Below are 15,397 nucleotides of genomic sequence, written 5' to 3'. Positions count from 1 at the left end.
ATCTGTTTTGCTGTTTGCGGCAGCTTGAGCTTTTGGATTGCCTCCACTTTGGTGGGGTTTGGTTTTGCACCTTCTGTAGTCAGGATGTGCCCTAAATATTCTGTGGTTGTAGCGAAAAAATTACTCTTATCAATTTGAACTCGTAGGTTATGTTTTCGTAGTCTATCGAAAATTTTCTTGATACTGTCCATGTGTTCTTGGGCTGTAGTGCCAAATATAAGAATGTCGTCTAAGTAAACAACGCAAATTTTATTGATATAGTCTCTCAAGACTGAATTCATAAGTCTTTGGAAGGTGGCAGGAGCATTTTTTAGTCCAAAGGGCATACGAACAAATTCGTAGTGTCCTAGTGGAGTAGAGAATGCGGTTTTCGCCCTCTCTTCCTCTTTTATAAGGATCTGGTGGAAACCTTTGGCCAGATCTAAAGTTGTGAAATATTGGGCTCTTCCCAATTTTTCTAATATGTTTTCTATGTTGGGTATAGGAAATTTATCGCTTACAGTGATCTCGTTAAGGGCTCTATAGTCTATAACGATGCGCCATTTCTTTTTACCTGATTTGTCCACTTTTTTGGGGACGATCCACAATGGTGAGTTATAAGGAGAACAGCTTTCTTTAATGATGCCGTGCTCTAGCATTTCCTTCATTTGCTTATTTATTTCCTCTTCCTGAATTTGAGGGTATCGATATATTTTAGAATATACTGGTCTGTCAATAGTTGTGATGATTTCGTGTCTTATTTCATGTGTGTGAGATAGTTTTTGTCCTTCCTGAAAAAATAGGTCGCCATTTTCGTCTACTATTGTTTGTAATAGACTTTTTACTTCTTCGTTCATATCTTCACGTGAAAGCTTTTGTAAAATTGTACTGTCTATTTGTGTAGTTTCCAGTGTGTGTATGTCCTCGTAACTGTGTGGGCATGTATCGATGAACTTCGTCCTTGTATTATGGATTTCCATGTATCCATCTTTTAGGTTAATTATTGCCTCCATTGGCTTTAGAATGTTTTGTCCAAGTATTCCGTCGAATTTTTTGTTCTTCAAGTTTGTCAACTTCCAACTCATTAAATTTTTTTCGTTGAATTCAGTTGGGAGTGGTGTGATAATCTCTGTATCCACTCTTACATTTCCGTCCAATGTCTTAAAATTGAGAGGCTTCGTGAGTCTTTGTCGTTTATAGTTTTGGAGTTTGTCTTCTCCGAGAAGAGAAGTGTTAGAGCCTGTATCAATAAGGCACGTCATTTCGTCTTTTCCTATTGTCAATTTAACTACCGGTAGGTTGTAGTATGGGCTGGAAACCGAAAATTTTCACTCTCTTCGTTAGTGGTTTCTATGTTATCCACTTCCATGGGTTCGGTCTTATTCGACTTGTACTGTCCTGAACCCCTACTTGTTGTGTTATTTGGAAATCGCCTACTTTGTTGCGAATTTCTATGAAATTGTCCAGAAGCAGGTTTATTCTGCTTAAACTGTCCTGACGTGTCGGAACTAGTAGTTGGTCCGTAACTCGTTGTGTTTTGTCCGGATCCTTGTCGAGGATAGTTTTGTGTCGATCTATTTGACCTATTGTTCCTATAGTCATATTTCTTAAGCATGCCAGCTTCTTCGAGTGTATAGTAAGATTCCCTAAGTGTCTTTTTATTCCTACTATAAACTATACTAGCTAAATTTGGGTCTATCCCGTTAAGAAATGTCTTTAAAATTATTGATTCGTTAACCTCAGGTGCAAACTCTACTGGCTTGCTTTCGTCCTGTTCATATTTTGTGTTAAGTTTGTCTAAAATGTTTCTTAAATTAGAAAAATAATCACTTACATTATAATTTTTCGTTGTGATCGCCAGGTGGTAGAGACTGTGGTATGTTTCTTTCACGCCGAAATTCCTGATCAGCTCTTTTTTTATATCGTCCCAAGTAGGTGATTGTCCCAGTGTTCTGATTGTATTTAATGCCTGTCCCTGGATCTTCGTCCTGATGTGACGCTGGAATATGAATTCTTGCAGCGGTAGATTTTGATTAAATAGCGGAAGGATGATTTCAACTTCCCGTATAAACGCCGATAAGTCATAAGATCTGTCGCCTCTGAACTCTTTAATGCGGGACGCCTCCTTGATGAGTTCGGTTACCGCTATTGCTGGTTGTGGTTGGTCGTTCATTTTGTAAACTTTTGCTTTTGTTTAAATATGTAGGAGCAATTTAAATCACTTGTACGAGTATACAAACGTCTTTAGTGTCTTTTGATCACTGTTCACTATTATTTTTCGGTTTACCGATCTGCCAGTGTTCAAGTAGCCTTTTATCACTATTTCTTGACTTTAGTCAGAAATTTTTGTTTTTCGGTCCTTCGGGATACCGACGTTCTTTTAATCACTAATTCTTGACTTTAGTCAGGAATTTTATTTTTCGGTCCTTCGGGATACCGACGTTCTTGTAATCACTAATTCTTGATATTAGTCAGGAATTTTACTTTTTGGTCCTTCGGGATACCGACGTTCTTTTAATCACTAATTCTTGACTTTAGTCAGGAATTTTATTTTTCGGTCCTTAAGGATGCCGATGGTTCTTTTAATCAATTCTTCAGAATTGATTTCCGGTGACTGCGCCAAATAAGCCAATGCGAAAGTCGTGGCTTAAAAAAAATCAACTGGCGTCGAAACGCGTCTTTATTGATTAAATGGTAAATTTCAATTACAATTTTGATATGCTTACAGCTAGTATTTATAATATTTCCTATTGCTAATAGTTGATTCACTTACAATACAATATTTGGTGAATCAACGAAATACGAATATTGCTTATTCTAAGTTTCCTAAATTATTTGCATAAGTGTCGTTGCACTCATTTCTTTACAAGCTAATTGTGTCGCTTGCGAAATGCGTTAGTGCAATGGCACTTATTTGGTTGGGTATCGAGTTACGATGACCAGTCCACTTCAATTGTATTTTCTTTTGGAGTAGAATGGTTGAGTGACGTAACTCCTGCTATTAAAAATTACCAAAATTCTTAATGCTGCACATATTCGTACGAGCCTCGAGATGGCGAGACCTACAGTTTTAATATATATTTTATGTCGCCTCAGAACAGCAGAAGGCAGAAATGCGCGAGATTTGCGAGAAATGCGGAGATTTGATAATGCCTGCCGATAGGCGACCGCTGTTTCGACTCGAAAACTACCGAATGTAAGTCACACTCAAACCATGTATGTTTACTTGTTACTTGCTTTAAATAGTGTAAGTTTTGAATAGAAAAAGTTAATTTACATTGTTGACAGGCCATTGTGGAAAGTACAAACTTACTTCCGAACATTTGTGTGCATTACACCGCCGATGAAGCAGAGAGAATATTATTTGTATGCCAATCTTCGCGTAGACAACCCTTCTTATTTTTCTTATCACTCGTTTGTATATATTTGTCTATGTACTTATGGTATATGTATGCTCTCTTACTTATGCACTTGGTGACTCACCTGCATTTTGAATGCTTCCATGATGGCATATCCCTTCCCAGTGACAGCTTCGTTTTCGCGCGCGACTTGCAAAGTAGTCTGTAACATCTGTTCACGCTGTTGCTCCCATAGAAAAGTGTACGAATTGAATTGCGCGGCAAAACGTTCCGCGTCGTGAATAGTTGTTGCAAGTGCCGTTCGTATGTCGGCATTTAGCTGGCGTAGTTCATCGGAGGAGATGTCTACAGAAGCGGAAAAAGAAACTATAGAGGCTTAAAGGTATGTCTGGATGGGTTGGGGAGAGTAATTTAAACATGCTCGAATGCATAGCGCTTACACATATATAATATATTTATGTGTATCCTTTTACGTCCCTACATATGCCAGCCAAGTGCAAAACTTGCAAAGTAATGCATAACAAAATTCAAAACAAGTGAAAAAAAATAGTTAAGCCCATCACTGCATTCGGCTGTACCGAAGGTTTTCGTTTTTGTTCTCGTTTATTCCAAGTCCAAAACATAATTATAGTTTCTACAGACTATTTAGAGCTAATATGAGCTTAAAGTTAAATAAATAAATTTAAAATTAGGATTTAGAAAGCGGAGTAGAACTTGAGGTCTCATTGAATTCTCTTAGAGCGCGAATAATGTTTTGTGCATAACAGGAGCAATGAAAACCATTCCAAAGCGGCGCTGGAAATGATACTCAGCATATTACTTATTAACCTTATGGCGGAAAATCTGGCAGCGAAATCCGCGGAGAGGTTAGTGGCTGCTGAAATGTCCACATGTAGAACCTTCGGACTTAGCTCAATAGGTATGAGAAGTTCATGTTGCACAGCCTACATTACTCCGTACTTTAATTGGGAGAGAAGCTTTCGTCCTACTACAATTGAAGAGGAGGGATGGCACAAAGGCATGAAGCCTGGCCGTAGGACTTTTCACATCTACATAGACGGCTCTAAAACATTGAATGGAGTGAGAGTGGAGAGTTATTGTTCAAAAACTAGGGATTAGCCAGCCTTTCAAGCTGCCAGGTTGGTTGGTTGGTTAGAGTGGTGATTCATCCAGAATGCAACTAGCGCTTCCGCACCATTTTGTTGCCACAAACTCGTTACCAAATTGTTTAACAGTTAGACAGCAAGACTATATCCATTCTGCCAGACCACAGCAATATTTTCCAAGCGGCCGCTGTAGCCAAATGGTTTGGTGCGTGAATACCATTCGGAATTCACAGAGAGAACGTGGGTTCGAATCTCGGTGAAACACCAAAATTAAGAAGAACATTTTTCTAATAGCGGTCGACCATCGGCAGGCAATGGCAAACCTCCGAGTGTATTTCTGCCATGTAAAAGCTCCTCTTAAAAAATATCTGCCGTTCGGAGTCGGCTTGAAATTGTAGGTCCCTCCATTTGTGGACAACACCGAGACGCATACCCCAAATAGGAGGAGGAGCTCGGCTAAACACCCAAAAACATGTATATTATATATATATGTATATTAGGCCGGGTCGATTTGTGGGGAGGCAAAAAAATCGCCCATTGCTCTGTGAAAATCGTCTCATGTCCCCCAATTTGGGTTGAATTTTTTAGTTTCTTTTCTATAACGAAAAATGGTGATATTTTGAAATTATTGTATGGGGAACCCCCCAGAGGAGTTCCAGGGGGTGTGCCGCTGGCATGGGTGGATTGGCTGTCCAAAGTTAGTGGGGGTCGGTCATACATTTCTCGATTGGAGCACTCTAAATGGGTCAAAGTGGGATTTTTCAAAATTTGCTCCTCCTAAAAGTTCGACCCAATTTGGGGGACATCAGAATTCGTTTTAGAGGTATGGTTCCTTCGGCAAAGTTTCTTATTAGGATCCCTAGAATACGATTTTCACAGAGCAATGAGCGATTTTTAAATCGACCCGCCCTAATGTACAATATATATTATATAAGTTTTTGCTGTGGGACTGCCAATCCAGTAAGGCGACTGGAAAAAAATTTTGAAGCGAAATAAATTCCAATCGCAGCATAGGGACATCCTCAACTTTACTAAAAAGCCAAAAAAAAAAAAGCCAAATTAAGTTACGAAAATGGTAATCTGGTCACACTGATCACCAATTGTACCAGGGTGATGTCATGAAATTTAGCTGCTATTGTCAAAAGAGACAGAGTAAAGTAGCGATACCACGATAGGCGCCGCCTTGTTATTCTGTCCATCGTACAATACGATTCATGCGATTGAACCGCTGCTTGTGGTTTGCATTTTACCTTTTGTGTTTTTGCTTTTCAAATAGTATAAAATAAAACGGCTCTGCAATGGGAGAAGACGTCAGTTTATTTTATTGGAGAAAAATAGTAATTTTAGTCAATTAGTACATACTTACATATGTATTAAATATATGAAATTATTTATTATAGTCATCTTCGAAAAGCTCAATATTTATGAGCTTAGTGTTTTGCAGATTTTGTCGCAGCGTTTTATGTGCGAGAGGTTAGTATGAACCCCAGTGCACTTTTCTGCTTTCTAAAGTAGACAAAAGTTTTTTTGTGAGGTCTTCTAGCAACTATGTACATCCCTCGGATTGATAGATTCTCCATTCAAACATTACCATGAAATTTAGACCAATTGAAGCTGAACTATTATCTCGGAAGTGCCAGTGAGTTAAAATTAACATCGAAAACAAAGAAAATCTCACATTTACTTTGAAAAAACACATTAAGGTGGAAATGAAGAAACCATAATTTTCATAAAGGTCAATATTTCCATCCGATAACAATAAAGTTAAGAGTTTGATTTGCATTTAATCCGACCGACAGACACATTTTGGTATGCTCAGTGATTCACTACGAGGTGATAGGTACATCATTTCATTTTAGTCAAAGGTGTAAAAATGTTGGCTTTTTTACCTGTGTCAGTTGCCGATGTTGCGCCCTCCGTCGATGCGCCTTCGCTGCCCCTCTGTGAGACGCGACATCTACCCAGTCTGTACGCTAGTTGATGCAGCTGCTGACGCTTTGCCGCTGCCACCTCATACAACGACGTCATAGCCGTGGGTAGTTGCCGCTGTCTTTCTACTTTGCCCCGTTTGTGCTGCAACCGCGCATACCTTTCAAGGTTTTTACCTTGCGCAACGTATTCATTATTATTACATTTAGCTGCGTCTACCCCACCGTCATCGTCGGCATTGTCGTCACCATCACCATCACCGTCACTATTATCGTGGGTGCTTTTGCTTTTGTTGCCACTACTTTCATCTTCGTCGTTGTCTTCGTTTTCATCAGACAACGCCTTGTCGTCAACAATCCGTCGTGGCATGCAGTCGTGGCTAGTCTGTTGTATGTCCTCCAGCAGCTGCTCGACAATTTGTTGAAAATTATTTTCTACACTCACTTTGAATGATGGCACGAAACGTATTTCCGTATTTGTATATAGCGCATCCGTTCCAGTCATCGCGTCTGCCAACGTTTCGGCTGGCAGCAACTCTAATTTCACCTCAAAAAGAGGCATTGCGGTTGCCGCAGACATTACAGTTTGTCTGTTTAGTTGGTGGTGATGGTGGGCCGTTTTAATGGCACTGCTGCTGATTGCAGAACCTACTCTATTAGTTGTTGTTGTTGTACGTGGTGCCAGTTTCATCGCCGTGTTTGTTGGTGTTTGTGGGCGTGGTAACAACAACTGTTGTGCGCTACCTGCTGTCGCCTCTGCTTGATTATGAGGTGAATTGATTGTATGCACCCCCGTGACTGTGTCATCATCATTCGTAGGTGTGCTGGTCCACGTATTCGCTACAGTGTTTGGTGTTGTTTTTGTTGTTGTCGTTGTCAACAGCGTTGCTTGAGTTTCGTTTGCGCTTGCCATTTGGTTGTGAAAATACGCTAAACTGTGTGGGAGGAAAAGGCGACCGCCGTGTGCGACGGAGCGTATGAGTGATGTGCAAATTAAATTGAGTGCATGTTGAGTGAGTTACACGCAAGCGTCGTTGCAAGTAAATAGCGAATGTAGTAGTGTGTAGCGGTGTGTGGCATGTTTTCAAAAAACTTGCGGCGAGAAATGTGAAAACATTAAAGTGTGCCAAGATAAAATAAAGTAAGGAGTATGAATGCCTGCCAGAACAGCAGCGGGGTGGATGTACATACATATAAGCATACTTGAATGTTGTAGCGCTCGTCTGACAGCCACACATTTGGTTTTCGCGGTTAACGAATTTGTATGCCGGTCTTTATGCAGGGATATTTGCAAGTTTTTGTTGAAAGTGTTAAATTTGAAACTATGAAAAACTGTAACGCCATAAAGAACTACAATAATGTAAATGGTAATTGAAGGGATTTTTCACTGCCTCCGTTGTGGTTGCCTAGAGAGTTTGTGCATGACTATCGTCCGGGCTATGTACATATTAAAATTTCAAATAATAGAAAAAGTTCTTTTAGTAAGGACTGCAATGGCAAGGTTACGAACGAATTTTTGAAATGAAAAATCTTCTCATAAAAATATCTGTCATTAGAAGCGGCATTCAGTGCTTCCTTAGTGGAAAAATTCCAAATAAAGGAGATTTAAACGTTTTTTTACCATATTTTTCTGGTTAGGGAGGTTCTAAAAAAATTTTTTGCGATTTCTGTGTATGTATAAACGCTTCAGCAAAAATCGGCAAAGTTATTCGTTATTCATGGTGATATACCTATATTTCGGACTGGTTTAATGAAACTTTGATTAATGTTCTTCTGCTGGGTGAATGATTTTGACATTATTTTACTGTTTTTATATTCTGGGTATAAGAACCTCAAAAGATTGATAACCTCCGCTGTTAGTTGCCTTAATTATGAAATATAGTCATTTTCATTTATTAGACCTTTTTCAAAATTAACTGAATATTCTGTGAATGACTTTGAGCAATAACGAACTATGAGTATATTTGAAATAATAACTTTAATGAAATAATTAATGAACATTTTTTAATTATTAAAAAAGTAATCCATTTTTACCACTTCGAGTTTTTAAGATTCTTAAAATACTCGTGAAAAACTGGAGGGTATGGTAGTAAACACAAAATATCTTTATGTTTTTCTTCCGTTACTGGTCTAGTGGTGGTGGAAAATCGAAGTAGCTTAATATTTCCATATATTTTTGGTCTTCCTCTTTTAGCTGAAAGATCAAAAACATGAAATTTTGAACCATCCAAAGAATCTCATCCATTTTACTTGCAGCCAAGAGACATTTTCGTCTGCGTTATTTTTTAATTTTCTCGCCTTTGACTCTTCTAGTGATTTCGTTGAAATAAAATCCGACTGCGACATTCGTTTTATCGAAAATGTATTTTCTCTTCTACACTCTTCTATCAATTCATAATAATGCTCAGTTGTTGTACGAGTATAAGTATCATGTCAGTGATTGTATTATATTTGGCTGGAAAATCACAACCAGCAATTGTTCGTGAGATCGAGCACCTTAAAGCAACAGGTCAGTCCATAAGTTCGTGCGTTTTTAAAGGTGGTTTTAAAATTAATAAAAATGATGTTTAAAGTATTTATTAATTAATAATATATTTTCCTTCATTATTTACAATGTCTTCCCAACGTTTAGGCAAATTTTTAATTCCCTGCTCAAAACATTGTTTGTCCTTTTAGCCAAAATACGCTTCGATATCCCTTTTATAGCTACTTTTGAGAAGTAGTTCTTGTTATTCATATGGGATTGAAGTCCACGGAAAAGGTGATAATCACAAGGTGCAATACCAGGAGAGTATGGTGGATGCGGCATTAGCTCCCATCCGAGCTCCTCCAGCTTGCCTAATGTTTGCCTTGCGGTATGGGGTCTTGCGTTGTAGTGGTGAAACAAAACTTTGCGTCTATTCCCTAAAGACGGTCGATTTTTGTTAAGTACCTCATTCAGGTTAGATAGCTGATGGGAATAATAGTCAGTAGTTATCGTCTGGTTTGGTTCCAGAAGTTCATAATAAACAATACCGGCCATATGCCACCAAATAGAAAGGATAATATTCTTGGGGTGAAGGCCATCTCTACGGGTCCGTTCTTGTGTTTCATCTTTATCTAACCATTGACGTTTGCGAACAAGATTATTGTAAAGCACCCATTTTTCATTACCAGTATCGATACGGCTCAAAAAACTCTCATTTTCAAGCCGTTGCAGCAGCTGAGATCACACATTCACTCTCTGCTGAAGGTTGGCGACGGAGAGTCTATGCGGGACTTATTTTCCCAGCTTTGAAACTTTTCCCAACTGAACCAGGTGCATGTGAACTATTCCATGCGATAAATTTAACCTCTGAGTTCAAGCAAGGCGTCGGAGTTAAAGACTTAAGAACGACCAGCGCGCAGGGCATCCTCCACGTCGCAGTTACCACTTCGGAATTTTGCACAGTCCTTACACTCACGGTATCCTCTCCGTGAACAGTGTTTATTTCTGCAGCAGCAGTTGTTGCATGCTTCTATCCGCGATTAAAATCACTTGTTGAATGCACAATATATCAAAAAAAATATAAATAGTTCCGTTATGTTCCGCGAATAATTTTTTGTATGCAAAAATCGTACAAAAGTGAAAGTATGGGTAAAATACGCACGAACTTATGGACTGACCTGATGATTTGTGTTTTTTATTTTCATTTCTATCAACCCAAATTCGCGATCAATCGGTACAAAGTAACGACCAGATACCAAACATTTGTGGTCTATTATTTCAATATTATTATTTGATGACTGACCAATTTTTAGCCATGTCAGTGCTACTTTACCAAAATGTACGTATGATACTACTTCCCATGCACCTCTTGAAGCTGTCGTTTCATCCAATACATGCATCTTGACTTTACCATCATAGAAATTATGGAAACCCAAGTTGTATAAACACATATTTCGCTTACATATATTAGGATAACTAAGAGGAAATGTTAACATATGGAAGTGCATTTTGCAAGTCAAATGAGAGTCCATTATATATCCTGGAATTTTTTTTTTGCTTTTTTCTGGTCCTCTACAAGACAGTTCCTAGCTCCGGTTCTCCAACTTTCTTGTGTATGCTTCCAGTCTACCAATCCTCCCTACCTTCAAAATAATAGCAGCGCAACGAATGACCAAGTTTTTACTTTTTTTTTGTATTAAAATTTGTTTATGTTTTTATTGAAGTATAGTGCATACATCAAAAGCCATATAATCAAAAATACAAAAAAAAAAAAAAGAAATCATCAAAACTCTTCAGAATATTCAGAAATCTTCAAGGTATGCGTGAAAGTTTCAAGTTACTCGAAACACGCGTTGATTTTTAACAATTTTCTGTGCTGATGTTTTGAGCATTTTCTTCCATATAAACACCTGCGAACATCACTACATATTATAAAACAAAGTCGCTTTTTCTGTCCCTATGTCCCCTTATACGCTTAAATCTTTAAAACTACGCAACGGATTTTGATGTGGTTTTTTTTTAAAGATAGATTGATTGAAGAGGAAGGTTTATATCTATATAATGTGAAGAAATATATAAAGGGGGCGTGGCAATCGGTCAAAATGTGGCAAAAAAACATAATTTTTTTTGTTTTCACGGCCATAAATCATAAACGAATGAACCAATTAAAATGAAACTTTCTTGAAGTTTAACTTTGAAATATTTACTTTCGTTCTGCATCAAAAAAAAAATTGATTTATTTGTTATTTAACCAAAATTGTTTAAACAAAAGCAGCTCTTTTTCCAAAAAAGCTGTTTGTGTGTGTGTTCGCTGTCAACCGAATGAAGCAACAGGCGTTAAGCGATAATCTCACCACACCTCATTAATGTTGAATTACATCGTATGGTGACGTATGTATGTATGTATTTACGAATAGCTCGCATTATTTCATTTCGGACATATGTACATATGTATCTATGTATGCACTGAATTCCATGTAATTATATGTACATACATACAATTTTACAGCGAAATAAAACGCTATTTTCAGGTTCTATATTAGTAAATCGCACATAATTAAAATACAGTTTTTGAATAGTTTTTATTGATTCGGAGCGCGTTTAGTTTGCTATCAATTCCATACAATAACATTTTTTGTCATTTACTTTTTACGACAACTAATAGCTTATTTTCGAAGCGATTTCAACAAATGGGTACAACATTAATCCCTATCCAATTAAATACCTTAAATACATTGTTGTTTTCATATAGATCTACATATGTATATGGCTCTTTACAGCATATAATTAAAAACAATATTTTTCAAGATATTACAACAGTAATTAGTAATTGAGATCTACCGGAAAAATTGCGTTAGCTGTTGCGTCATCCGGCATTGCCGCTACTCTTTTGGAAAGAGTCTTTTGGAAAGAGGCCGAACCACACACTCTACAATGAAGCACCCGCTGAAAATCGCCACCGATGATGATAACAGCGTCTGTAGTGTTTCTAGACAGAGCAATACAGGAAAATTGATGCGTGACTGCTCATTAATAGTCTGGGACGAAGCTACCATGTCAAACAAGACGTCTGTGGAAGCACTGGATAGGACAATGCGCGATTTGCGCAACAAAAATGCACCTATGGGTGGATGTACAATTCTGTTCTCAGGAGATTTCCGTCAAATCCTACCAGTTGTGACTCGAGGAACACGTGCTGACGAAATAAATGCTTCGCTAAAAAGATCCCACCTTTAGTCGTATTTCAATAAATTAGAGCTTAAAACTAATATGAGGATTTCGTCATCTTCACGTGAGAACAGGCTATTTCCAGAGATGCTGCTAAAAGTTGGCAATGGAGAATTAACACAAAGTGAGGGAAGGATTAACCTAGAAAACCTTTGTGTTTTGATAGACAACATCCAAGAGTTAGTCAACAATGTCTATCCAGACATTGATAACATAAGTTATAAGACAATATCTTGGTTTAAAGAAAGAGCTATTCTGTCACCAACTAACGAACAAGTAGATAAAGTAAATAACTTGATTATTTCAAAGATTGATGCGCCGACGAAAATATACTACTCGGTCGATACTGTTCTCGATTTGGAAGAAGCTGTTCAATTTCCTACAGAATTTCTAAATTCTTTGAAACCGTCTGGACTCCCTCCTCACAAAATGGAGCTGAAAATAGGTTGTCCTGTTATTTTATTAAGAAACCTAAGTCCACCTAAACTTTGCAATGGCACGCGTTTGATGGTAAAATCACTGAAAACTTTCATAATAGAGTGCACAATACTCACAGGATGTGGTACCGGAGAAGATGTATTGATTCCCCGAATCCCTCTGATACCATCGGATCTACCATTCCAATTTAAACGCTTACAATTTCCGGTAAAGACATCTTTTGCAATGACCATTAATAAATCTCAGGGTCAAACCTTCAACGTTGCAGGCTTAGTTTGAGTGTTGACTGTTTTTCACATGGCCAACTGTATGTCGCTCTTTCAAGAGTAACCTCTAGAGAAAACATGTTTGTATTGTCTAATGACAAGAAGGCTATGAACGTTGTATATAAAGACATTCTGTAATATAGTAATTGTTGTAAAAATAAAATAAATACATATGTAAAAATGCAAAAAGTTAATATGCAAAAATGTAGGGTATGAATTTAGATATCCCAAAGATAGCAGGAAATCTTCATGCTATAAAGAAAGGATAATTGTTTTACTCCAAATTTAACGCGTGCGGGCAACGGGCAATAATGAATAAGCCAAAATTACTGGATCGATTTTAATCATTTTTTCAGTGAGTGACATAGGGTATATATTTTATACCCGTGCGAAGCTGGGCGGGTTGCTAGTATTATATATATGCTTTATATGGAAAAATTCTCAACATCCTATTACAAAAAAAAAAAAAACAATCAATACGATTGTTGATCAACTTGAAACTTACGCTTTATTATAATAAAATTGACTGGACTATGATGCTGGAAAAACTATCATGTGCCCATATTTTCGCATTAATATCATCTTGAGATGATTATGGTGAAATAAGATTTGCTTATGCAGAGATATGATGTCATGCGATTTGATGTTGGCATGATTTGGCTTGAGATGAAGTGGTGGTAAAATTATCCTCTGACATATTTTTGTATTAAATCAATTTCAGATAATATGAGTAGCTTAGAAAGAGATATGATAACATATGATTTGAAGTTGATGTGATTTCACATGAGATTAAATTAGTTCATATGGTTTGCTTATGCAGAGATATGATGCCAAATTATTATCTGATATATTAACTTCAAAAAATAATGATGTGTTATGAGTTGGTGGAGAAGTGATGCTGGGAAAATTATCCTCTGATCACATTTTTGTATTAAATTAATTTGAGATGATGACGATGTGATGTGAGTAGCTTAGACATAGATATGATATCATGCGATTTGATGCTGATATAATTTGATATGAGTTGAAGTGGTGCCAATAAAATTAGTTCATATGATTTGCTTATGCAAAGATATGACGCCATATGATTTGATGTTGATATGAGATGAATTGGTGTTGTTAAAATTATTATCTGATATATAGTTTTTTTTAAATCAACTTGAGATAATGATGATGTGATATGAGTAGCTTAGGAAGAGACATGATGTCATGCGATCTGATGTTGATGTGAGGAGAAGTGATGCTATGCTTTATTACTTGTCTAATAGCAATATTTTTGTATTAAATAAATTTGAAATCATGATGATGTGATGTCAGTAGCTTAGGAAGACATATGTATGCTTTCAAGCGATATGATGTGGTATGATTTGGTAGGAGATGACGTGATGCTAGTAAAATTATCATGCGATCATGTATATATTTGTATTAAATTAACTTGAGATGATCATGGATGATGTCAAGCGATTTTACATATGTTGATATGAGATCAGGTAATACTGGAAAAATATCATCTGATCATATTTTTGCATTAAATCAACTTGAGATGATGAGGATGTGATGTGAGTAGTCAAGGAAGAAATATGATGTCATGCGATTTGATGATACAATTATCATATGGATATACTTCCGTATTAATATTAATATGATTTGATATGAGATGATGTGGTGGTGGTAAAATTACCCTTTGATTCTATTTTTATATTAAACCAACTTGAAATGGTGATGATGTGATATGGGTAGCTCATGAGAAGATATGATGTCATGTGATTTGATGTTGATATGCTATGTAGTAAAATTATCATGTGTTTTTATTTTTGTATTAATATTATCTTGAGATGATGATGATGATGAGATAATATTTGGTTATGCGGAGATATGATGACATGCAATTTAATATATATGCAAAGTGGTGATGTGAGACGAGTGAAATTGATCACCTGACTTTTATAGCCACTCGCACTTCTCGATTGATTAATGCTTCAACTTCGGCCAAGTATTTGTTGTAGCTGCGTCTTTGGATAGTAGGAAATTTGCGTAAAAACTGCAAAAACAACAACTCACATACATACAAATCTATATACCATCACATGAATACCATTGTTACTCACTTCTTGAATGCATTGGTCGTCATGTCCTTCAATTTCACAACGTTGCTGATCATAATCGAAAAATAAACAAAAATTGGCAATCAACAGCCGATTCAATAGCCGCCGTGTTTCGTCACATTGCATGCGTCGTTGACGCAAACGTTCTTGTTGTTGTTGTACGTCCAATAGATTTCGCCCATAGGCATTGCGTTGGTAGAGGGGCTCACGACTCCAGCGCCGTATGCTTTGAACAATGGACAATAGGTTGCGTTGTGTTTGCTTTAAGCGATTGTAGAGTTGTTCTGAACATTCATAGATTTCATTCATCAAAGCGATATCTGTGTAAGGCACAAATTGGACGGGTGTGACATTTTAACATACAGTGTAGGGCAAAATAAAAGAATAGGAGTAATATTTTAAAATAGTTTCTTTGCTACACATTTAAATTCAAATTTTATTGTACTTAAACGTAAAACTAAGGCGGTTCAGTGAAAATAGGCTCGCAGGTATGCCATGCAGCCATACTCGAATTGTTTTAA

At 37.1% G+C, this 15,397-nt stretch overlaps 1 protein-coding gene across 1 annotated transcript in view; it reads right to left on the bottom strand.

The window, feature by feature from the left end:
* Positions 1–15,397, bottom strand: part of LOC128871924 (dynein beta chain, ciliary) — a 141,884-nt gene that overhangs the window by 84,345 nt on the left and 42,142 nt on the right. The window contains exons 10-13 of the mRNA XM_054114105.1: positions 14,880–15,196; positions 14,709–14,812; positions 6,334–7,307; positions 3,463–3,683 (exon numbers count right to left, since the gene is read on the bottom strand). Of these exons, the coding sequence (XP_053970080.1) occupies positions 3,463–3,683; positions 6,334–7,307; positions 14,709–14,812; positions 14,880–15,196 (1,616 nt within the window). The remainder of the gene's footprint in view (positions 1–3,462; positions 3,684–6,333; positions 7,308–14,708; positions 14,813–14,879; positions 15,197–15,397) is intronic.

The sequence above is a fragment of the Anastrepha ludens genome, chromosome 2 (genome assembly GCF_028408465.1).
Source record: "Anastrepha ludens isolate Willacy chromosome 2, idAnaLude1.1, whole genome shotgun sequence".
Taxonomy (NCBI): domain Eukaryota; kingdom Metazoa; phylum Arthropoda; class Insecta; order Diptera; family Tephritidae; genus Anastrepha; species Anastrepha ludens.
This window is presented reverse-complemented; position numbering and strand designations above follow the sequence as displayed.